The 24,993-nt window shown below is 39.9% G+C and overlaps 1 protein-coding gene across 2 annotated transcripts; it reads right to left on the reverse strand.

The window, feature by feature from the left end:
- Nucleotides 1-114: 114 nt before the first annotated feature.
- On the reverse strand, nt 115-22,088 carry NFE2 (nuclear factor, erythroid 2). Of its 2 annotated transcripts, XM_032211686.1 has the most exons (4): nt 21,853-22,088; nt 10,079-10,160; nt 8,048-8,260; nt 115-4,762 (listed from the first exon to the last, which is right to left on the reverse strand). In XM_032211686.1, exons 2-4 carry the CDS (start codon nt 10,127-10,129, stop codon nt 3,755-3,757), a joined length of 1,272 nt encoding a protein of 423 aa, XP_032067577.1. In that variant the 5' UTR covers nt 10,130-10,160; nt 21,853-22,088; the 3' UTR covers nt 115-3,754. The 2 variants fall into 2 exon arrangements, with proteins under 2 accessions (XP_032067577.1, XP_032067578.1); XM_032211687.1 differs by lacking the exon at nt 10,079-10,160 and having other exon boundaries at nt 21,853-22,087.
- Between the last annotated feature and the right edge of the window lie 2,905 nt (nt 22,089-24,993).

A 24,993-nucleotide genomic window follows, 5' to 3' on the forward strand; every position in this document is an offset into this window, starting at 1 on the left:
CTGTGCTGCACAGAGCTACCTGGTGGCGGCCCCGGAAACATGAGAGATTCTTGTCCTTTTTGGCAGAATATTTTATAGATAGGGTGCTCAACTTCTATTGGATCAAGTGTTATCCAGGCTTTGCATGGCATGCCAAGAGGCATAGTCCAAAAATAGGCGCAAGGGGCTATGTTATCTGGAAAATGGAGTTGAGGAATTGGAATGAGTGCCTTAATCCTTGTACCCATTTTAACTTCCCTTTTCCCCAAACCACACATTTTTTGGGGAAAGAACCTTACCCTTAGCAAAACACACAGGGATGCTAGATGGCTAACTGGGCATACCTGTTGTAAACACTGGTTTTCTCCACATCTAAAAATTATTTAAGCGGGAGATGGATACTTGCTCCATATTCCAGAGTGGAAGCGAAGCACCCCTCTACTTGCTGGGTCTCATGGGCGCTTCTTCCGGCGATTCGCTCTTGCCTCCCTGATGTCAGTTGCTTTGATGTCCCACCTCCCAGCTGATCATCGATGTTGCTAGTCTGCCATCCTCGGTGGGCTCAGAAGTGGCAGCGCCAATGTACACGGGTTCAAGATGTGCACGTTTCTCCCAGCCTCTGGTGGTGGAGGCAACAGGCCTGTGGCCATCAAGGGCAGGGGTTGCAACTTAGATGGAATGGGGAGGCTCCGCAGTTGCCAGCATGCTCCTTGGTTGCCCTGAACCTGATCTGCTTTGGAGATGCTGTGGGTCCAATCACTCCATTTGCTCATTGGCTCATCCTGGAGACCGATTACTGGATGGATGTAATAATCTGTCTAACTGCCTGGCGGACCTTGCCAGCCACACAAGAATTGTTCATGTGCCTTATTTGTCCCAAATAAGTGGTTTTGCACCGGTATGGGCAAGTTACATTATTCTGTCTGTTCTTGTGCAAAAAAACACACACAGATTCAATGGGGAAGAGCTTTCTTTTATACCCAAACACGTATTCTTGCAGCAACCTGCTCTTGCATATGAATGTAGAATGGCTGGGAAGGGGGCTGCTCTACATTCACGTCAGATTCCCACCACCCAGCACCAGTTCAGGGGTTCATACCCTCCCCTGGGGGGGGGGGGGAATAGAACAATAGAGACCTAGAAAGGGGGAAGAGACAGGAAGAGAGTGAGAGAAAGAAATGGACACAGAAGAGATAGACCTCACAGAAAATAAACACACAAAACCTGAGTAGGGGTGGCTAGGGGGGAGTGATGACTTGGCCAGCCACCTAGGTTTTCTGGGGGAAACTGGTCCAAATGGCTAGCCAAAGCAACATCTATGTGCATCTGGAGTTTGAAACAATCTTTTGCAGAAGTTCCAATATTTGGTATATAATTACATGGATTTACCTACAGAGGAGAGCTTGTATGATGGCAATCTTAAAACTGTTTCTCTTAAACTAGGAGTCCATCCCATCAAAGGGGAGGTAAATAGGTTTCAAAACCTTGAGGATATCCCATTTAACAGGAGAGATGAGGATTGATAAAAGCAATATTATAGCTTCATCTTCCTCAGTTACTTGAAATCTTAAATCCATTAAAATCTAAAAAAACCAAGAGACTAAAGCCCATTTGCAGACCTGCAGCAGAGGATGTAGCAAGGCAGGCTTATTTCTTCATTGCTTTTGCTTCTGACACGAGAGCAGCAAATTTTCTGACATTTTAAAATCACTTTTTTTCATGCTGTGTTCCTGGATCACCATCACACACACAAAAAATACAGATCTTTCCATCACATGACTTTCAATTATGGAGTATTAGAGGCCATTTAACACTCTTGAATTAATTTGAGCATTTTATGTACAGTTACCTTTTGTAATGGTATTTACTCGAGTAATTTTATGTTACAGAACATAATTTACGTTCCCTCTGCAGCTAAAAGGAAGGTATCTTTCTTTGTCTTTACAATAACAACTTTTCTCAACTCATTTTTCTCTTTTTTCGTATTTGCCAAGGTAGTTCTTCCCTCCGCTTGGAACTGCCACCCCATCTTTTCCATAGCAGACTAAACTTTTTGTAAATCAAAGGGCAGGTTTGGCTCAGAGAGGGAAAAGGACACCTAGGAATGTATCTTTGAGGTATTTTTTGGTCCATTTCATTAACAGACATAAAACACTTCGTAAATGCATACTCCTAGATAACTAGGATCTGCCTGAGTCACATTTAAACCACTACAGATAGTTTTTGACCTACCATTTGTTTAGTAACCAGTTAACAATAGCAATGAAAAAAGTGTCATGTCTGGTCTTTGCATTTGCAACTACTGCAGCATTCTCACAGCCAAGTGACCAAAGTTCAGGCACTCAGCAGTGCCATGTATTTATGGGTGCAGTGTCTTGAGGTCATGCGATCACCATTTGCTACTTTTGCTGGCTTTCAAGGAGCAAAGTCAATGGGAGAGCCTGGATTCACTTTTAAAGACTGCACGATTCACTTAATTGCAGTGATTTGCTTAACAACTGGCAAAAGTGAAAATCACACAACTCATTTATCAACCTTGCTTCTACGGTAGAGGACTCCATAACGTATAGATTATGTGCACATCATTCTGAAACGTCTTGTTTTGGCATCCATGTTTATAATGCAAAGAAATCAGGATATGAATTGAAAATTGGATTTTGTGGGATGAACCTTAGGACAACTTCCACTTGCTCATTAATAAATTCCAAAATCATGTACTGAAGCAACTTTGAGGAAGAAAATCATATAGGTCTACGATAGCCAAAACTCGAAGTATGATAGCACTTTTTCAGGGCTAACATTTAAAAAGGCATATACTGTTGTGAGTTGCAACTCATGAAAGGTGCCTTTTAAAATAAAATTTAGTTTGAAAAGATGCTACTAGACATCTGATTTAAGGCAATTTGCTAATCTTAGAGAATGTTTTGGCTTTTCAAAGACCATGCTAACTGCTGAGATTATACAGTGAGGTCCCAAAACAACACAGGTGCGTTCTACCTTTTCTGTAGCCTTTAAAAACAAATCTTTTAAACCCTTTGTCACCAATTCTTTTATAGCTGGCATATAGTGGTAATGACCCTCACAAGTGCTTTGAAAAGGAATAGCATACATTCGAAAACATGACAAAATCAAAAGAAAATGGGAAAGCCATTTTGAGCTTATAATTTTGAATGCAAGCAACATTTATTTTTTACACCTCCCAGCAATATAGTCTTAACTAGGATGTAGTAGAATTCATTTTTTTTATTTTTTTATTCAACATTCTGGAAATGTGTAGAAAGGGATGTACAACTAATTTACAATAGGCTTCTTCATATTTGCTCTGGACAGTGGAAATTGTAGCCCAATTTGGGAACATTTTAAAGCCGTAAGGTGAGCAAGTGCCTTATATATTATATGCAAGGTAATTTGGCTCAAAATGCCGAAGTAAGCAAAGGGTTGAGGAGTACAAATAGTCCTTACAAATACTGTTGGGATTATAATTCATCCATCGCAATTGGCCACATCGGCGAAGTCTGATGGGACTGTTACGTTTTAGAAAGATGGATGCTTGGATAAGGAACAAATTCTAGGTACCGTTTTAATCAAACCCTATTTTTCTCCTAATGAAGTGAAAATTAATTCTGGTTGATTTGAATGGTGTTCAGTTCAGCTGTACGATATGGAATCTGAATTCTTCAACATTTGAATGGTCTCGAGCCCCTAGAGAGACGCTTTTGTGGGGGTCAACTGGCTGCATTCCATGCCCCCCAGTTTCTACCACAACTTGTTCAGTTCAGCTGTTGGCACTTTCTGGCTGCTTGTTGCGTGGAACAAGGAAGACACCGCCATCGATAGTGAGCTGCAGCATGTACTCGTCAGGGGAATAGGCGTTGCCAGCTTCATCCCGCAACATGCAAAAGACTTGGTGATAGAGGGCTCCCAGCTTCTGCTTGGTCAGTGTCAGACTCCTGTTAAACTCTCCGCGATCCTGTAGCAAGCGTTGTCGCTCCCGGCTTAATTCATCCAGCTCCTGCTCCAGATGTACCAATGTCTCCAGTTTGCGCTTGCGACAATTTTGAGCTGCCACTTTATTCTTGCCACGGCGGCGGATGTCCCGGATTAGTGCCATCTGAGGCTCACTCAGCGGGAAACGTGACAGCAGCTCATTGAAGTCATCCACTGGCAGGTTGATGATCTTTTCCACAGGGAAGGGGATTTTCATGGCTAGAGCCCGACGTTCATCTCTGTTGCCAACTAATTCTCCCCGTGGGCTCTGCCCTTTTTCCAAAGAATGCTCCGGGTGATGCTCAGGGAAGGGCATCTCTGGGACAGGAGCCAATGGAGGGTATGCTGGAACGTGGTCCAAGGGATACAAAGATGGATATTCTGCTCGCTCCAGTCCCTCAGCTTCCAGGGACTCTGCATCACTGTAATTAAGGGATAACCCAGAGTCTGATTCCAGATCTTCTTGGAGCTTGCAAGGTCCCTGTGGTCCATAGCCATTCGTTAGCTCCCTCCCCAACATCATCCCTGGCATCCCTTTATATCCACCCAGCATAGCAGGTCCTGGAGACTCCAGGGAGGAAGAGATCAGCATGCCGGTGTAACTGTAAAGTGTACAAGAAGTAGGCAGGTTCTCTGGGTAGGAATGGTCATAGGCTGCAGCAGTAGGGTGATTGTAATTGGAAGCAGAACCCTCGCCCAATCCTGCACATGGCCCATAGTTAGAGGATGGTGCCATCTGTTGGGAATGGCCACATAAAGCTGGATCATAGCAACTCTCGGCTGGCATATCAAGACCCTGCAGGAAGGGGAGAAAAAATAAAAGATGAGAGTTCCTCTCTTCCTTCCCCCTCACCCCTCAAGCAAAGAATGCGGAAAATGCCCAAGTGGGGCTCAAGAGGATTGCAGTCAAACGTAAGGAATTTCTGATGGCTTGCCCAGGCTCTTTCTGACAGTCAATCTTGTATATCCTAGTCCAGTCTCAAAATGCTTCTTCCCCCCCCCCCCACCTTCACTAAATTGCAAGTGTTCCCAATACCGTTTTCCAACAGAAATATTAAAAAATTTTCAGGCTGTTCTACAAATTTTGCTTTGTCTGTTTACCTATTGACTTAACTATATCATTGTAACATAAATGTAGCTACCCAAATTGAGCATCTACTTCTTCCTATGTAATGTTCTTATCACAGAAAGATGGGGGGGAGCAAAGAAAAGGGGCACTCAAAAGGACTGTGCAGGTGCCGAGCCCCTTAAGATGGGTTGATAACATTCCCCCCAAGAACAAAAGAATGATTCATCCCATCGGACAGATCCCCCATTGTACATGGTTTCCCCCACCTCACTTCTCCCCGGGGTTTGCTGTTGAATGGGGGCAGTGTTGGGAGATTCAAGATTTAAAAGGCAGATGGATGTAATGGATACCTGCCACCCTGCAACTTAGATTCAGTACACTCCTCTGTAGTAGGACTAACCCTCACAAATGCATATTTTGTAGCTGTGGGATGGGCTCCACCCATTCCATTGAGTACGGTACTTCAACAGTATATTTTTCAGCCAACCTGGCAGCAACTATCATGAACTAAACAGTTATGTTTTCAGTTCTTTGAGTTGTCTCAAGAAATAATTACTGTAAACATATCTTGGGACTGTAACTGAATAATGAAGTACCATACTGGAAACATTCAGAGCCTCCATCATTAGATCTCTGCTATGAAAAAGAAATATGGAAGATTGTTGTTATGGAAAAATTGAAGCATAAAGAAAGAGAAATGTTGGGCTACACTAGAAAAGTTACTTTTGATTCAGCCTGGGGAACACTTATCCTTTTTGCAAAACATCAGAGATCAAATCAACCAAAAATTGTTTGCCCTAGTTACAAGACAGCCAATTTGTTTGTGGTTAAGGCATCAGCTAGAAAGCAAGAGACTGTGAGTTCTAGTCCTGCCTTAGGCACAACCGCAGCTGGATGATCTTGGACCTACCACTCACTCACTCTCTGCCCTGGGAAGGAGGCAGTAGCAAACCACTTCTGAAAAACATTAGCAAAAAAGCTGCAGGCAATATCCAAGAATTGGACATGAATGAATGGAAGGAAAACAAACAGGATATACAAAAGTTGGAATTTTGATTTGTTCTCTAACATCATTTAAAATATTTGTTCATTCCCCTGTGATATTTTTACATTTTAATTGCTGTTTTTATTTTAGGTTATTGTTTTAAATATTTTAAATACTATTTTAATAATGTTTAATAATGTTTTATTATCTGTTGTCAAGTCATACATTGCTTACCAGTGGTGGGATTCAAAATTTTTACTACCGGTTCTGTGGGCATGGCAGGGGAAGGATACTGTAAAATCTCCATTCCCTCCCCACTCCAGGGGAAGGTTCCTGCAAAATCCCCATTCCCTCTCGATCAGCTGGGACTCGAGAGGCAGAGAATAGATGAGGGCCAGTCAGAGGCCAGTCAGAGGTGGTATTTACCAGTTCTCCGAACTACTCAAAATCTCCGCTACCGGTTCTTCATAACTGGTCAGAACCTGCTGAATACCACCTCTGTTCTTTACCCTGTAACTGTGATTTGCTTTATTTACTAAGAAAAATAAAGATTTTTTAAAAGACAGTACAATATTGTAATGTTACATTCAGTCGTAGGTTTCCAATTTTTTACTACCGGTTTGCTCGTGCGCACAACACTTCTGTGCATGCACAGAAGCATCCAGTCAGGTGGGTGGAGCCTCCCGCTGTTGCTACTACCATGATATTTATTTTCTGGATTTTTTACTCTTTTGTTTTAATTGTTTTATAAATTTAGAATTGTAAACTGCCCAGAGTCACTTGGTTAAGTTAAATTGAAGGAAGGAATAAAGGAATATCAACTTGGAAATGAAGGCCACTGACTTAAGTAAGTCCCAAGAAAATGTGGGCAAGTATAGTTTAAAACCATCTGGATCTTAATGCTGTCATCATGTCTACAAAATGTAGACTGTACATGCCTGGATGAAACAAAAGGCTCATCTGAAAATTGAAACTATAAATCTTACACTGAAAAGAAGAATAGCTGCCTAATTTTGCTGAATTTTAAATCCCGGCACCTTTTAGGAAAGGTGTAGCTGTTAGTGAATGGTGGTTGAGAGTTGTCTTTAACAAAACAAATTCTAGATTGAGACTGATCCAAATAATTTGAACTATTAGTGAACTTTGATTAAAATAAATATTAGCATTTAAGCCTGTAAAAGTTTGCAAAAGTACCAAATGAAATACACCATTTCTTCTGAAGGAAAAAAATGGTGTGACAGGAAGACCAAAGCAAGCAATAGGCAGCTATAGCATTGTGTTCGGGATTTAAGACTAGAGAAGTGGGGTTTTTTTTCCTAATAAAGATATGTTCAATCAGAAAACCAAGGGCTTTACAGTTGGTAAATCACTCTTTTTATCTTGCCTGTTGCAGAATCTCTGTATGGCAGATTTTGCTCTTGGTTTTTCTCCCCTTTTCTTTAGCTTTACAGAGCTGGCTGCCAGGGAAAAGGAAAAGAATTCCTGCCAAAGAACTGAATGAATCACTTTATACCAGGCCAAGGGTTACAAATTGATACCAGGTGGAAAAGGCAAAGGAAGAAGAAGAAATAAAAATTCACTTCCTGCAAGAGACACTATTTGTCTGTTTTGTTTATTATTACATTTATGGGCTGTCCAAATCCCATCACAACTATTACAACTGGGTTCAGAGATCATATTAGCCATCATGTTTTTGCCACTTGACAAAGGACAATACATGGACCAAGCCACTCGTTAGACAGTTAGTGACAAGCAAAATCAATAGAGAAGCCAGCAGTAAAATTGCAAGTTACAGTCACATGATGTCTTGCTTAATGGAGATGGAGTTGCAGGTTCCAGTTTTGATTGTTAATCAAGGACTATCCATTCAGAACAAATCCTATTCACTTTGCTCCTTTTTTCCCCTTTGCCTTGCTCTATGGAGCAAGTTCTTATTTTAGCTACTGTGTTGACTATTGTCAATATGGCCAACCTGTCTTCCTCAAAGCTGTTCAAATAATAGCGTATTCTGTCAGTCCCATGCTTACCTGCAATTCTGAGATTGAGAGAATCTCTTGCCAGGTTAGCTCCATTTCCCCCTGTGAGCACGATTCCCCCCCTGCCAGGGGGTTGTACAAAGGGAGGAAGGTACTCCGAGTCCATCCCTGCTGGGGTGGGCAGGGGGACATCTTATCAGGTCGACTTCGGCCCAGTGTCTGCTCCAGCAAGGTGCCTCCAAAATCAGCCGTGGCAGCAAAGTTCTGTTATAGAAAAAAGGATAAACAATTAGATTTGACTGTCTTGAATAGTTCAATCTAGTCAGTTTTCTCTCTTGCTTACATTACATTAAGCTGAGTTCAGCCTCAATCAGCTGTTTTAAAAACTATTGGCTGATTGCAGATTAGGGTTAGTCATGAAATCAAATACATACATTCTAATATCTACTGTTTGTATCTCTTCTTACTATTTGATTATGATTTTTGTAATCTTCCTGAGGCTGAAGTTAAATTTACAATACAACAAGGATGTCAAACTCAGGTCATCATGCCGTTGTCACATGACATATTGTGACTCCCCCCCCCTCACTAAACTGGTGAGTGGGAATGGCCACCTCTGCAATACAAGAACTCAAACTTTTTTTAAAAACACAATTGTCAAAAATGTATGAGATGTATGAGAAAAAACCAAAATCAACTAGACTGGGCTTTGATTAATTCAGTGATATATTTCCCCACATGTGCCCATGCACACACATGCATTCTTTTTTTGTATCATTTGGATTAGTTATAAGGTCTTTGAGGAGTGTTAACCAATTAAACAAACTACTACACAATCAAAGCCACTGGGCAGTGACTCAGAATGCTGCTGACTACTCTCTGGTCTAAAGTCCTTCTCCCTCTTGTTCATATTCTCTAGAGTGGGGCATGTGCACAAAAACACACAGATATGAGGTGCTTTGTGCTCTCTGAGTTTGGTTCGTTTTCTGGCAGACATTTCATTACACAAACTAGGTAATATCATCAGTGCTAATAAGGAGTGGGAGTTTGTTGGGGTAAGTTCAGACTTAATGGACAGACTTAACCATAATTTCAACTGGGAAACTGTGACCATCCTAGACCAAGCCAAGTCCAAAAACGCTAGGGAATTTCTAGAAGCCTAGCACTCTGGCAAATTAAGCCATCAATAGACACATAGACAGAAACAATATCTACACACTATGCAAAAGAGTCAACAAGCCCAAAAAAGGAACAAGGACCTCTCCACCTGCTATCAGCACCTAGATCAGAGTTGTCATCCGTGGGCCAGATTCATCATGTGTTGGCCACGCCCATGCCCGGTTCAGCAAAGGGGTAAAAAGTCCCAATAAGTCACGTGGTGCCACCATGATGATGTGAGTTTGATACCATTGACCTAGATGAACATAGATTGTCTCCAAGATTATCATCAGACCAACAATCAAGAAGTTCCCCCATCAAGGAACTGCCAAATAAGCTAACAGCCTACCAAAGGACCTCAAAGACCATGCTTGCCAACACCGACAGGGCAAGACATTAGAATATAAACTGAGAGCAAATCCCATTCCTTTCTCCCACTGATGATGTTACCTAATTTTGGTAATGAAGCATCTGCAAGAAAGCAGTCAAGCTCGTAGAGCACCAAGGAGCCCTCATTTCAATCCTGAACTACAAATATTTTCTTTTACTGGATACACAGATGCAGCACAAGAAAGCAAAACAGAAACACACAAAAGCACATTAATTTATTACACAAATAGAATACAGAAGCTTTTTATGGCCACTAGTGCTAAAGAGATTGGAAAAAATTGCGGAAGCTCTACTCTGTGGATTTTCTATACTTTCTTCATTCTCACTTTACTAGTCTTATCTCGTAGTCTAAATAATGGCAAGGGAGATTTCTCTAGGGGGCAGTAGAATGGAACAGTTTACCACTTTCTCTTTCTGGATGATTTTCAGAAACTTTTTTTTCCTTTTTCCCTGCCTTCATTTCTTAGTCCCAATTTGGCAAGGGTGGGATTGTCCATCTGGTCCCTGATAAGCTGCTATGTTTCTTCCCCTTACCTCTGCAGCAGCCCTGTGAATCTGCAGCGTGCAGCTGCCTGGATCAGACATTCATGAAGCCACAAGGATGCCAAGTTTCTTCCTGCAAGAGACAGATAACAACCTTCGCATCAGTCCTAGGGTTTGTCCAGAGAAGAATTGGAGAGGTGTTTTTATTTAAATATGTGTTGTGTGTTTTATTAACTGTTCATCAATCAAGAGCTCTGGATTCACAATTTTATTCATTATTTTAAAAAATCATGTAAAGTACGGGCTGAGGACATCGCTAGAGGACAAGAACAGTTTGAGGGAGAATGTGACAGAATGCAACAAAAAGAGCTGGAATTATAGTAGCCCAATCCTTCACATCGTCTTCCTTTTTTGTCAAGTCAGGCTAAATTCCATGAAGCTGAGATTTCTGGAACTTTATGCGCTGGTCATAATTTTTAAAACATAATGAATTGATTCCATAGCACCTGTATTTTTATTTATTGAAGCTTGTTCCAGAGGTTAAAGGAAAAGCTGTCATCTACAAGTTTTTTTTTCAAATTGATAAGGCTGCTGAGTGCAAGAAGGCTGTCGAGTGCCTTTTGAATAGTGGAAGTGTTTGTGAAATTACGAGACTTCACATGGTGCCTATATGATATTCCATGGCATATGTTTGGTGTAGTAAGGCTGCAGAACAGATGAGGCCAGTTCTGTTTTGGAAATGTTCTTTGTTTTTTAGCTATGGCATAGGTCACATCATTTTTTTTCATTAGTTTCCCACTTCAAAACAGCATGAAATCAAGCCTTATTTTCAGAATTCATGTTCAAATAGGACCTCAAAAACTCAGAAAGGGACATGATAGGTCACCAGTTTCATTCCTCAATGCAACTCAGCCACAACTTATTTAACCAACCTAAACTGACTTATTTAAGCTAGTTAACCAATTGACAGGTTTTACACAACTAGCTCCAAACAGACTACGGTATGCTTACAGTAGTGTGCTATGTGGCCCCTGTTTCTATGTTAACTTAACCTGTAAGGTTATCATGAGAATACAAATGATTCCCCACTCCTTCCAAGTTACAATCCTGAGCAATTGTGAAAGAGTTGAAGATATAAACATAATGAGAATGAGTTCCATGTTTTGGGAGATGTTTGGGCAAGGGGTCTTCACTAGAAGATATTAGAAGAGCCCTGGTGGCACAGTGGTTAGAATGCACCATTGCAGGCTAATTCTGCTGAATGCCAGGGGTTCGATCCTGACTGGCTCAAGGTTGACTCAGCCTTCCATCCTTCCGAGATGGGTAGAATGAGGACCCAGATTGTTGGGGCATTAAGCTGACTCTGTAAACCGCTTAGAGAGGACTATAAAGCACTATGAAGTATTATATAAGTCTTAAGTGCTCTTAATTAATGGATTATTAACTGATTAACATTTTAATTCACTAAGAAAAACAGTTCTCTGGTTTTTTTCCTCATTCACTGAGCCTACTCCCTCATGGTCATAGTTGCTAACTATTCCTCTTCTTTTTGATTTCTACTGCCTAGCTGCTTACTTGTTTGCTTGCTTTGAGCAAACAAATAAGTTTTATGTCATTTTGTTAGAAAAGATACGTATATGTGCAAAAAACTTTTTCTTAAGAGGAATGCTGGAGTTGGTATGATTACTTGAATTCTGCTCAACTGAACAAGAATGTTCTTCTAAGTGGAGGGCTTCAGCCGAATGCTTCTTATCAACTTTCTATGCTTTAATTCTCCTCCAATTCTATTTTTAACCTTAGTTAAAGAAAAAGAAGAAGATGGTTCAAATAGCTAACTCTGAAGGGAAAAGATATATCTTTTTGTTGCTCGTATCTATATGGACCTTTAAGAGAAACATTTTGTGACACTATAGTTGACTTGAACAAATGTATTGCCCAACTATAAATTTTGGAGCCAGCACAAGTTATTGTAGTGCTTTAAAAAAAAAAAAAAAAGAACCGCAACAGAGTTATAGGAAGGCGAACTTACTAGGAAAACCAGTTGAACATTTTTGAAATCAGATTATTTTATTTTAAATGTAGAGGAGGATATTCCAGGAAATTCCAATGCCCAAGAAGAGCCAGCAAGAAGGTCTTGAAGAATACTTTCAAGAGAGAAGAGAAAATGAACCAAGGTTTCTAAGCTAAAGCCTATTCTTGATTATTGTTTCTCAACATTCTATAACAGAAGAAGAAAAGTCTCAGAAAACAGTGATGGTAGCAGAATATAGCTGTTTAAGAATCTTAGTTTACAACTCTTGGAACAGCAAATTATTAGCACTTAAGGTTTAATTAGATGGGGAAAGCTTGGAGAAATTTCAGAAGGCAGAAGAGTTGTTGAATAAGATTTCCTGTGGTTAAGGGTGGAGAACAAATTACTCCCCTTATTACCAAAACCAGAATAAATTATGCAACAGGAGAGAAACCGTGCACTTTTGTTTAAATGGGTGTGTGTTTGTGTATGAACACATAACCCTGCTCTGATATTAAAACACAAAAGCGTATTCTGATACTTTAATCCACAATCGCAGCTACAATGTGCTTGCAGAGGGAAAGCTTGGACAGTTTACACACAGTAAATAGGAAACACAGGCTTAATCACAAGTTGTGAGTGACAAGTGAGAGGAAGAAGAGAATTGACATACCTAGCTTGATATCCTATGCCAGTGATAGCTAACCTTTTTGTCCTTGTGTACTGAAAGCACATGCATGCGCGCGACAGTGCAGGCCCACACCCATAATGCAATGCCCCCCTATGCATGCACCCCCACCCCACTCCCTGCGCATGCATGTTCTACTCTCCCTGCCCATCCACCCTGCGCATGTATGCACAACCCCCTGGACCCCATTTTGGGCCTAGCAGAAGCCTCCTGCGAGCAAAAGCGGGTCATGGGGGGTATGCTACATCCCCCACTCCCCCCACCCCCATGCATGCACGCACGACACCACCCCGCACATGTGTGCATATCTCCTGCATGCGTGACAAAGACCCGAAAATCAGCTGGCTGGCGGGAGGCATGTGTGCATGCTCGATGGAGCCGAGATGGAGTACCAGCCTGTGGCACACATGCCATAGATTTGCTATCACAGTCCTATGCCTATCCTCCTTTAGGTACAGAATAGTAGTACATGTTTACCTTTCTCTTGATATCTTGCTGTTTATCCTAAAAACGTGAATCTAGAATCAGCTTGGTCTAGTGGTTAAGGCACCAGGCTAAAAAGCAGGAGATTCTGAGTTCTAGTTCTGCCTTAGGCATGAAAGGTAACTGGGTGATTTTGGGTTAGTCATCTCTCTTGCAGCCTAACTCACCTCATAGGGTTGTCATTGGGAAAATATGAGAAGGCAGGAGTCTTAATTATGTTCACTGCCTTGAGTAATTTATAAAAATAATAAAAGTGGGATATCAATAAATAAATATACAGAGGCTTGGTCTGCTGGGGATGACTTACAGCCCTTGTTTATCTCTCAATTTATAGAGCCAATCCTGTTCCTCACAGCAAGATGAGTAACTGACTTTCAATGGCAGCATGGAGGGAGGGCAAAATATGGCACTGAATACAGGAACTGGTGTCTGAACTGGAAAAAAATGTAATATGCTGGTCCTAGTTCCATTCCAGGCAATAAAATATCTTGGGCTGATGATGCACTGACAGAGAGAAGGCTTCTAGATGCACATGTATTTTAAGCATTCTTTATTCCTTTCATTGGCTAGACTTCAAAAATGTCTCCTCTATGCCGGGAGCAGCAAGCTCACCAATATTCTTAACTCTTGAACAAACAATGATGCTCATGTACCAAGAAGTGGGCAGCAGTGGAGAAGCTCAGCTCAAGGACAAAACAGGAGTACTCCAGAGTACAGTAGGCACATCTAAACTAGGGATCTGAAACTAGTGAAATCATTTCATTTTTATGGAACCATTTAAAAAAACTCTAACTTGTAAAAGTCAGCAACCCTGCAAATTATCATTATGGTCAGATAAAAATATGGCGGGCAAGAGGAATAATGTCCTTTCTACACCATTCAAAACAATATGTTATACAGAGATTCATTTGTGTTTTCCATCAAGGTATGTTCATTATTAGGGTATCTGTTTCAATATTTTTACTATTTTTCAACTGACAGACATACAGTTTCATTAATACAGTTACATTTCAATTAATGATTGAATTAAGTTGATAGTGGAGATTAGCAGAAAACTTGCCTACAATGTATGATTAATCAAGGCAATTATAAACTGTACGTACTGAGGATGGCTGCACTGTAGGTGTCTGATTGTGTCTGGCTGGTTTATGAATTCTAAATTGCCTCTTATTGATACTTGTTTTTTACTGTCAAAAGATCCACACAATGATCTCTAACTGTTCTGCTATATCCAGGAGCCTCTAATTTGAGGGATTATAAGGATTCTTTCCGTGATCTCTTATTTCACAATTTAATTTTGATTCATTTAGTTTATGTAGCCTTTTTTGTTGATCCATGCAACCAACTCCTACAAAGAAGCAGAATGATGTGTTTCACCTGCCTCTTACCTGATATTTTTACTTCCTTGCATATATTATTGCAATGTGTTGCAAACTATGAGAATTTATCAAAAAGGTCAGGTATAAAATGTTTACATTTTAAAAAAAAATCTATTATGACAGCCAAAAAATTTACCCATGAATATCATGGTATCCAATCTGACCCCAAGCTTCATCTAAAAATAATTACAAAACAAATTCATAAAATAATCCACAATCTCACCAAATTTCCAGATTACCTGTTTTCAGTGTTCTTATACAGAACTTGCAAAAAAAGGGAGCAAGATTGCCCAAATTTAATGACATCCCAAAATTTTGGAAGGGAGGAGGGTTTTTTTGAGGGGGGGGGGGAATGCTCAGAAATAGAACAGACTTTTGTGACGACAATCACAGGCCAAATAATTTTTCCATTCCTGTTCTCTCTTTAGTCAAGTTCTGTGAAAAGCGGATATTTCTCAGTATCTCAGAACTAAGAACCTCAGCTATTTGGAAATATCTAGTACTACACAAATGTATTAGACCGGTGTACAAATCCTTTTAAAGTCACAAACCTGTCTGTTGGTGATTAAGAAAGTCTCACTTTCAGAAGTGTTTTCACAAATATTTACCTGAAACACGTAACACGTTTTATCTGAAACACACAATGCAATTAAAATATATCTGATGTGTGATCTAGTGCAGTTGTGAAGTATTTTTTTGTGCTTTTTGTTGTTAGTTGCGAAGTCATGTCCGACCATCGCGATCCCATGGACAACATTCCTCCAGGGCTTCCTGTCCTTTACTATCCTCTGGAGTCCATTTAAGCTCCCGCCTACTGCTTTGGGACTCCATCCAGCCACCTCATTCTCTGTCGTCCCCTTCTTCTTTCGCCCTCAATCTTTCCCAGCATTAGGCTCTTCTCCAGTGAGTCCTTCCTTCTCATTAGGTGGCCAAAGTATTTGAGTTGTGTGCTTTAGTCACTACTAATATCTGTTGACTTTCTTCCTCTTAGATTGTTCTTATTGTTTCAAAGCATTATTTATTACTTATTCCAGACCCATGTAGAGTGAAGTGGGTTAAAATATATATTTTATGTCATTTGTGGCTGATAGGGGAAGTATATGCCAAGAGAATTAAAAATATAATGGGTAATTCCTGCTACCTCTGGAAGTTCCTGCTCTTCTAAGGATTCCAAATTTCCTCGTGACATACATGGCAGAAGCATGGAAACGTAACATCATGGAACATTGTGGACAGAAGCCTAAGCCATCATTCAGCTGATGGTAATAGAAATGGGTTGTTGCAATAAAACATTATCATCTAAAAAGATACCTACCTCACTCATATTACACAATTAAAGTCTAAAACTATCTATCTGCAACACCAATGGCAGAAATGTCCTCTAAACCTCACCTTTTTGCTCACTTCTGCTACTGACTGAGGTATCTGAATTGAGGAAAACATTGGACACTATTTAACTGGCTGGCAGGATGGAACAAACTGCAAAGGACTGCATCAGAGTAATGGAATGCGAGGGAGAAATGATAACTTTTAGTAAATTGCTTGAAGCAATTACACAACTATGCACAGAGGAGAACTGTTTAAAATCTCAGAAGATCAAACAGCTAGACGTCCTACTGCAATTACTTAGGCATTTGAAAAATATTATTACTTTAGGTCTGCACAGATCCAGATTCATTTATCCTATGCATTTTCTGTTTTCTCTCATACCCCTTATGTCAGTTTAATATTCATGACAAATTCCAGACAAGTAGTAGCCAAATTAATTTATGGAAACAAATCTACCAAAGAGTATATAGAGAAGATCTTAAATATTTCAACTAGAGCAAGGTATAAAAATTATCTTGGCCAAAGTCCGCTTTGTTAGTTGCTGTTAAAGATTCTGGACTCCTGGCCCTTCTTAGGATGATCTGTTGCTGTTGGCAAGAATGAGGAAAGACTAGAAATAGCATTTAGATTTATATAATGCTGCACAGTGCTTTATAGCCCTAAGTGGTTTATAGAGTCAGTCTATTGCCCCCAACAATCTGGGTTCTAATTTTACCGACCTTGGAAGGATGGAAGGCTGAGTCAACCTTGAGCTGGTAAGAACTGAACTGCCAAATTGCAGGCAGCTGGCACTCAACAGAAATAGCCTACAGTACTGTGTTCTAACTACTGCATCACCACAGCTGCAGGTGGCAGTTTTTGGGATCTGGAGCAGTCCGCCATCTTCCTGCCATTATTTGTAAACCTTCTGATCATTTCTTTCTGTTGAAAAAAAAAAACTAACAGTATGCCACAAGGCTGTTTCTCCACTTCTTTAAAATAGCTAATGTCATCAATGCAACTGAGATAAAATTCAGCTACAAATTCACTTGCTTCAGGACAAGGAATTGAGTCCAACTCTTCTTCAGCCACCCCTTGTTAAAGTACAATAAATCTCTTACAATTTTCAGATGGCTCTTTCTTGTTCAAGCAAGCATGGCTTCCCAAAGAACCTTGAGAGCTATAGAGTTTCCTCTTAAGAAATTGCTAAAACCTCCTCATATAAACAGAATTGCCAAAGTGCTAAGGGAAAATAGCAATGATTAAATTAGACCTGTGCTGAGAAGCTACAAGAAAAAGGAGTTATCGATAGACAAAAGCTCAATAGTAGCACTCAGGTCATATTCCTCATACGCCTTCTTTGCTTTCAGTCACTGCCATCTCCAATTGTGAGAAAGGAGAATCGTATATCAGTGACAGAAAGTCTTCTCTCTGTTGGAGAACTTGCAAAAATCCCTAATTGCCAGAGCAGATAATATTTGGATAGCTGGGTGAATTATATTGATTACTTTACACTTCCGATTCAACACATCTCTTTTGAAATATTATTGGCACAGGTTTCTGGTATAACTGTGAGATGTTTCTTGTTTGATTCTCAAGGATGGATAAATAAGTTCTCATGCCCTCACCCTTAGCTACCATAACTTTGAATGCCATCACCCTTAACTACCATAGCTTAGGGCGAAGATGAGGCATGCTGCTTAGTTGTGAGGGAGGGGAGGGAGTTACTGTGGAAAGCACTAAATATCTGAAAGTAATTGTTCCATGATCTTCTTCCTCCATTCTCTTTGTGGTCCGTTATCGCCACTCACTCTTTGCTTTTCTTGTGTATATTTCAACAGAGACCGGTCCTGCAATTTCCTCAGCCTCTCTGTTGGGATGTTGCACAAGAGAGAACATCTGTCAGAGCTCCAGGGACAGGGGAAGAAAATGCATGAAGGCTTTAGCAGAGCTCCAAAATGCTACATTCTCATGCTCATTTCTCCCACCCTCAAAAGCAATAATCAGGTAAATGACGTAAGAGTTTTAGATGAATGAAAATAAGTCTATCAACAGTCCCCCCCCCCCCCGAAAGTTAAGCCACTTGAGAGGGAATTTGGAAAGTGGGCCTAGAGGATTGTAGCGGAGTGGGGATAAATATAGAATAAGGCATTGTTCATCTTTTTCTAAGCTTGTTGAACTGTGACTCCCGTTATTTCTGCTCATTAATCACATTAATTCGAAGAGATGGGAACTGTAGTTGAATAATATCCAGCAACTGACAGAAGTTATTTCATCAGATTCATGATCTGAAAACATGGTTTACAGATGGCCAGTGTCTACTACAGGGGTGTCAAACACAAGGCCCGCGCCTGATACCGCCTGCGAGGTGCTTAGATCTGGCCCGCGGGGCCAACCTGGAAACAGCGAAGGACTGGCCCACGGTGCCGATGCCAATGAAAACAGAGCTCAAGAGGGCCATGCACATTTTCGCTGGCAGAGGGTTGCAGGAAGCTGTGGCAGCTGAAAATGGAGCTTGGGAGCCCGTTTTGGCTGGAAGAGCGGCCACCACAGGCACCCCTGACATGAGTGATGTTGAGCTGGTTATCCCCCCCGCCCTCCCAAGGTCAAACACAACCCTGATTTGGCCCTCAATGAAATTGAGTTTGACACCCATGGTCTACTAAATATAATCTCCATGTTCAAAGAAAGGGTTGTGGTAAGCAAGAGGAGAATATTGTATGCATGTACTATGGGGGTAGGGGGGCATTTTTCGCTAGGCAATAAATAAGTAGGTAATCAATCTGGCTAGAATGTGGCATTTACACACAGACCCAAATAATGTCTCATACTTCTTCTGAATGGACAATAATCAATTCATCCCACACCCTTAAAACCACAGTCTGATGATAAAGCATATATATATATGATAGACATCTCTAGTTTGAACTATCATTAACTGGTGATAGGGAAGACCTCTAGTCAAAATTTGGAAAGCAGTTGTTCTTGTCAGTTAAAATCAGTAATCCTGAGCTAGACAGACCTGAAGGAAAGTAACTTCCTATCCTGAGTCTTTGCAGTTGGTCTACCAAGCAGTTGCTTGCTTCTCATCCTCCCATTCAATTGTGCTCGAAATGACCTTGAAATTCACTTGGCAAAAATGCATATATTCATAATCAAATATGGCCATTGAAGAAGATGTGCTTCTTTGATTGTGTTACTGCAAAAAGCACATGCACAGAGGGGCCTATAAAGTAATCACAGTTTTGCTTCTCAGCCCATAATCCGTTTATGTCTGCACTGTTATATTCCCACATATAACATTTATTGACATGCTCCCTAAATGCGACACAGGAATGAGGACGTGCAAGTATGTGAGTTTTGAATCCCTTATCCATGTATAGTGGAGCATACCCATTCATGTATATTGACCCATAGTACGTTTGGTAGAAGATCTCTGCTTCTATCCCTAGAACAGCATCTGAAGTTTTTTCCAGACTCCTCTCTTGATTCCACTTAAGAAAAAAATAAAGCAGTGTCACCTATATACACCCAGAAGAGGGCAGTAGACTGAAAACATATGCACATGTATGTACACGCATGTAGATAATTAAATATATATCAGTACATACAGAACACATAGTTCTACATGCTCACAACATCCCATATTACAGTGAATTTAAAATGTGAGTTTGCAATTGCATCCTTATAAATCATAGACAACATAGGTTGGATCAATAGTTCTTGTATACTGCATATCATATAGCAGGAAATAGCATTAGTGAAAGAATCTATAGAATACTCAAAGAGTAGAGAGAACTGTTCAATTCAGTAGAGGGGAAAATAAACCAGACATAGTCAAAACTTCCATCTTACCATCTTCTTCATATCATAGTATATACAACTTGCTAAGCCAGAACCAAACACTCACATAATGGCTAAGCATATATATGAACTGGGTTTCTGATTCTTGCTACATAGTAACCTCTTCATTAAGATTGTACAAGAAATGCAATCTACAATTAATGTACCACAAAGCATAGAGGATAAATCAATAAGATACAATTGTTCTCCAGCTCAAATACGGTAGTCTTTTCAGTTTTTCTGGTAGATATGCTAGCTAGCTAGTAGATATTCATCCCCTGTCAAATAGTTTTTCAGGTATCTGAAATAATACCACAACCCAAAAAACCTCCTCTTTACTGGAGGCTATAAATGCAATGAGAGTATATGCACTACAAACATTAAAAGTTCTTGGCCACTTTTAGTATTCTGCAAAACATCCAAGAATATTTACAACCAATAACTTCGCTTTAGCCTCTGATGATTATCAAATCCTGTGGCTGCATGTACAGCTCTCGGCTTACCTATTGGCATTTTATGCAGAATGATTAGGTCCAAGTTAATGAAAGAGCTAAATGAGAATTTGAGCTTATCCCCATTGCACTACACTGGTTCACATGCTTCACATATTACTACACCAGCCATAACATCCAAACCTTGTTCCTAGCTTTAAGTTATGAAACAAATTAAACTGGGTGCTTTTCACTAGACAAAATTTCCCAGTTCTATTCAGTGCTAACAACTTCCATTATTGAATATTATGGAACCTGAAAAAATATTTTATTTTTACATCACATTTTATATTAGACTACATAAGCATAACTCTCATATTATGGAAGCAAATTGCCCAAGCATGTATACTGTAAAAAATATTATTAATCCAACTTAGGAGATGGCTGCCAATACCCAAGTATTTGATCTATCTGATATTTCCAATGAATGCTTCATATTTTATTTGCTTACTACATTTAGCTAGAGATCTAATAGATAATGAGAGTTACCTAATTTGAATCCCATAACAACAATACTATGAAATGGATAAGGCAGACAGTGTTTACTCGTGATCTGTGTAGAGTTTTGTTTATGTTTTCCTGGTATGAGCTTACAAGAACATTCAAAAGGCCTGATGATATATAAAATTATTTCCGTGCATCTTTGTATCATGGAGTGGCATTTGTGCACTCAATTGACTGCATGCTGCACTGTTTGTAAGTGAACCTCTACAGTTATACTTTCTAGTGGTTATAATCATGTTCAACAGACAGTCTTGTGGCGTCTTACAAGCCAACAAATTTATTACAGGAAATTTATCAACATCTGAGTAAGAGGATTGTAGTCCAGGAAAGTGTATGCCATAATAAATTTGTTAGGCATGCAGAGACCACAAATTTCTTTTTTTATTTTTACAGTTATATGTTCCTCAGTAGTCCAGGAAAGTTTATGCCATAATGAATTTGTTAGGCATGCAGAGATCACAACTTTCTTTTTTACAGTTATATGTTCCTCTATGCCTGCAGGAGATCATTGCTTATGTACAGTTTTGTGTGCTTCACCTTCATTTACATTTGCATTGATCTCCTGCTCCCCTAGAAGTTCAGACCTCACTAGAAAGTTATATTTTTTCCAGCCAAAGCTATGTTGCCTAAAAAGAGTAACTCAATGGGTATTATCTCAAAGTTCCTGAACAAAATATCACATTGACACACCTGCAATTTCCACATCAGAATGGATGGGTGAGCCAAAAAAACCCTTCATTCGCTTCCCATTCTCCATTCTCACATATTTCCCAGCTAATCCCTTGGGTCATGTTCTACAGAACTTATAACATTCATTTCCACTGATGAAGGATTTAAAATCAAGCAAAATCCTAATGCCTGGAGACAGGAACTACAGTCCAGCAGAATTTGCTCCCTGGGGAACCTTTTGAAGGTGATGCATAGCTCCATGGGTTAAGGAACTGACTGGTCTTGGAGTTTCAAACACACATTTGGTTAGAGGTCCCATTACTTGCCCCCCCCCCAAAAAAAAGTTTGCCTGGTTAGGCATTCAGTACAGAAATAGCATCCACCCTCCCTCCTTCCCTAACCGGAGTGGAAACAATGATATCCTTTGAGGCTGTGATATGGTCCCTTACCTGCTGAAATTCCTAGCCGTCTAGCCAGGTGTGCAGCTTGGGGGTGGGGAAGAAAAGGCTTTCCTCCAGGATGTGCAGCAGAAAGGACCCCCAATTTTCCCCACATGTAAGCGCCTTCCACTTCTCCAGGCCCAGTTGCTATGGGGTTTCAGGGTGCCACCATCGCTGCTGCTGTTCCAGACTCCAGGTGGCCAGAGCTGTACAGTGCGAGCCCCGCCTCGCCTCGCTGGGGGCTGCTGATATTACATAACAGGAGCCGCCCCTGTGCAAGGGGCAGGGAAACCACAGTGGAGATGGCCCTAGAACTGTACTTTTCCCTCCCAAGAAACCCTGTATTGCATTCTTTCCAAGAAACACGCTCCACAGAATAGCTTCCTATCTACATTTTCAGTGCTCAGGAAAAGAAAATAAGCAGATCACTACAATACAGTAATGCACACATGTAGCAAAAGGAAGAAAACTACAGAAATGATCTAAGCTACTCTGAGGTTACCACACAGTCAACCAAACCAGAGAACTGGCTATATAGTAAGAACAAGGAAGAAAAATCAAGACCACACTTAATTACAACACAGGCATGAATGGGATACACCCACGGTGTGTCGGCATCCAGAAAGGCATTCAAGAAAGACACTATGCATTGTTTTATATTGTTTGCAGAGGTACACAGCAAAGAGAATCCTGTAATGACTGGACTAAAGAGATGTTTGGCATACATAATTTATCTTTAAAATGAAATGCCCATTCCTTCTCCCAAATGAAAGAAACAAAAAATTGTACCCATTTGTCAAACCCAATATTTAAAAACAGGATTGATTGACTGCTTGCAAGGCATATCTCAAAGACTTTTTGGAATTATGACTTTGGGACATTTTCAAAATCCTTAAAACACTTGCCGGTAATTGTCACATTAGAATCCAATTGTCAAGTTGCCTGAGATAAGCTGTAGCAGTTATACAAGGTTTTGTCAATAGTTGTTTATGTCAAATGATTAGTGACTTCACACTTGAGTTCTTTAAAACCTGCTGGGTAGTACTAGCGTGATACCTGATTTCTTAATTTGTAATTTCTTTTCACTTAAGACCTAGGTGTCCATGTCACCACTATAGTAATTTTGTGTTTTCATTGGTTTTTATATTTTATGATACTGAAAGTCATCTTCTCAATCTGATGGTAAGTGAACAAACTTAATCATTATCCTTTAATATTTAATAAAAACACTTTTCCTGTCTACTAGCTTGCACCATTGGGAAAGTATATATCTGTATAGAAATTCTGCTTAACGTAGAATACTTGGATATCTTATTTATAAAAAGGAAGTTTATAAATCTGCTCTCAAGTTTCATATTTGAAGCTTAGTTCAGGTATGTTTTTTTTTTCCTGATAGCTAATATTGTTGAATTTTAGATGTCTGATCTATATAGATGGGGGACAATGAACGAACTATGACCCTTTAAATATATGTACTGTAGTTCCTAATTCTAGAATAGAGTTTATTGTGTTGAAGCTTCTTTTCAATATAGCCCAGGAATGGACAGAGAACCTACCTGTGCCTTTAAGACAGGTTCTTGTGCTTGCAAATTTCCCAAATGTGTAGGGGGGGAGGGGTTGGAGTGATAAAGAGGTCTTTGTTTTCTTCCTTGAGAGGCATGGCCTCTTTGGGAAGGATGGCCTTCTGTAGCAGGTGGGGAAAAAAGTGGCGGGGGAGATGCTTGGATATCAGACTGCTTGCTTCAACTTTCATTATCCTCCCTTCAACTATTACCCACGTTCTATGTACATTGTAATTAACCAAAGTAATTAAGGAGCAGAGAGTTACTAGTAAGAATTACTAGGAATCAGTATTGTTTGAGGCATGTTACTGTTCCAATAAGGTAAAGTAATCATTGGAGAGTAGACTAATATGGGTTAGACATTAGAAGTATAAGACATGAGATAATCATTAGAATTTCACCAGAAAAGTTCAGAAAAATGACAACCTTTTAGGCTTGTTTAACATGAAGAAATGTTTTTCATAAGCTATGCTATATATGCTAGATGTTATACATTAGAAGGATTTATTACTCAGCCTCCATCCCCAGCATTAATACTGTGACTTACTATAACAATAAGATGGCAGTGGAAATGCATTCATCCAATAAGCTAAGAAAGTTGGTTTAATTTGCATTTATTAAAAAGAAGTTTACAAACTAAATATAATTTGAGTAATGTCTAATTGAGGAAAAGAGTACTTTTTGCTTCCTATATCCCTCCAGCCCCTTCCTATATGCACAAATGAAACCTGCAATGGAGAATACTCCAATTTTAAAAATAGATTAGGCAACATTCAGTTGTGCTTTGCTTTCCAACAATCACAACAACAACCAAACCTGTTCTCTGATTTAAGAATAGCAATTTCAAAAGCAAATTTAAAGAGAGAGAAAATCCAAAATCTATAGATCTGTCAAAATATGCCAATAGGATAAAGTGTACTTAAACTTTGCATTGCGAGACATGTAGCAAAATAAGTCTCTCTAATGAAAAAGTAACCAACATTTCAGCAAATTTTGAGTAGCAAGAAAAAGTAGACGTACACAATTTAACATATATTAGTACTGTTAAATGTGTTTTTGAAAAAACAAATCACAAAATCACTACAATGTAAAAAAGATGTTTAGATTCTAGAAAGAGTGCAAAGAAGAGCAACAAAGTTGATTAGGGAACTGGAGGCTAAAACATATAAAGAATGATTGCTGGAATTGAGTATGTCTAGTTTAATGAACAGAAGGACTAGGGAGACATGATAGCAATGTTCCAATATCTCAGAGGTTGCCACAAAGAAGAGGGGGTCAAGCTATTCTCCAAAGTACCTGAGGGCTGGACAAGAAGCAATGGGTGGAAACTAATCAAGGAGAGAAGCAACTTAGAACAAAGGAGAAATTTCCTGGCAGTTAGAACAATTAACCAGTGGAACAACTTCCCTCCAGAAGTTGTGAATTCTCCAACACTGGAAGTTTTAAAGAAGCGATTGAACAACCATTTGTCTGAAATGGTAGAGTTTTCTTGCCTGAGCAGGGGGTTGGACTAGAAGACCTCCAAGGTCCCTTCCAACTCTGTTATTCTACTCTACTCTAAGTTGCAAGTTAAAACAGGAAGTCCAGG

Source organism: Thamnophis elegans, chromosome 2 (genome assembly GCF_009769535.1).
Source record: "Thamnophis elegans isolate rThaEle1 chromosome 2, rThaEle1.pri, whole genome shotgun sequence".
In the NCBI taxonomy this organism is placed as follows: domain Eukaryota; kingdom Metazoa; phylum Chordata; class Lepidosauria; order Squamata; family Colubridae; genus Thamnophis; species Thamnophis elegans.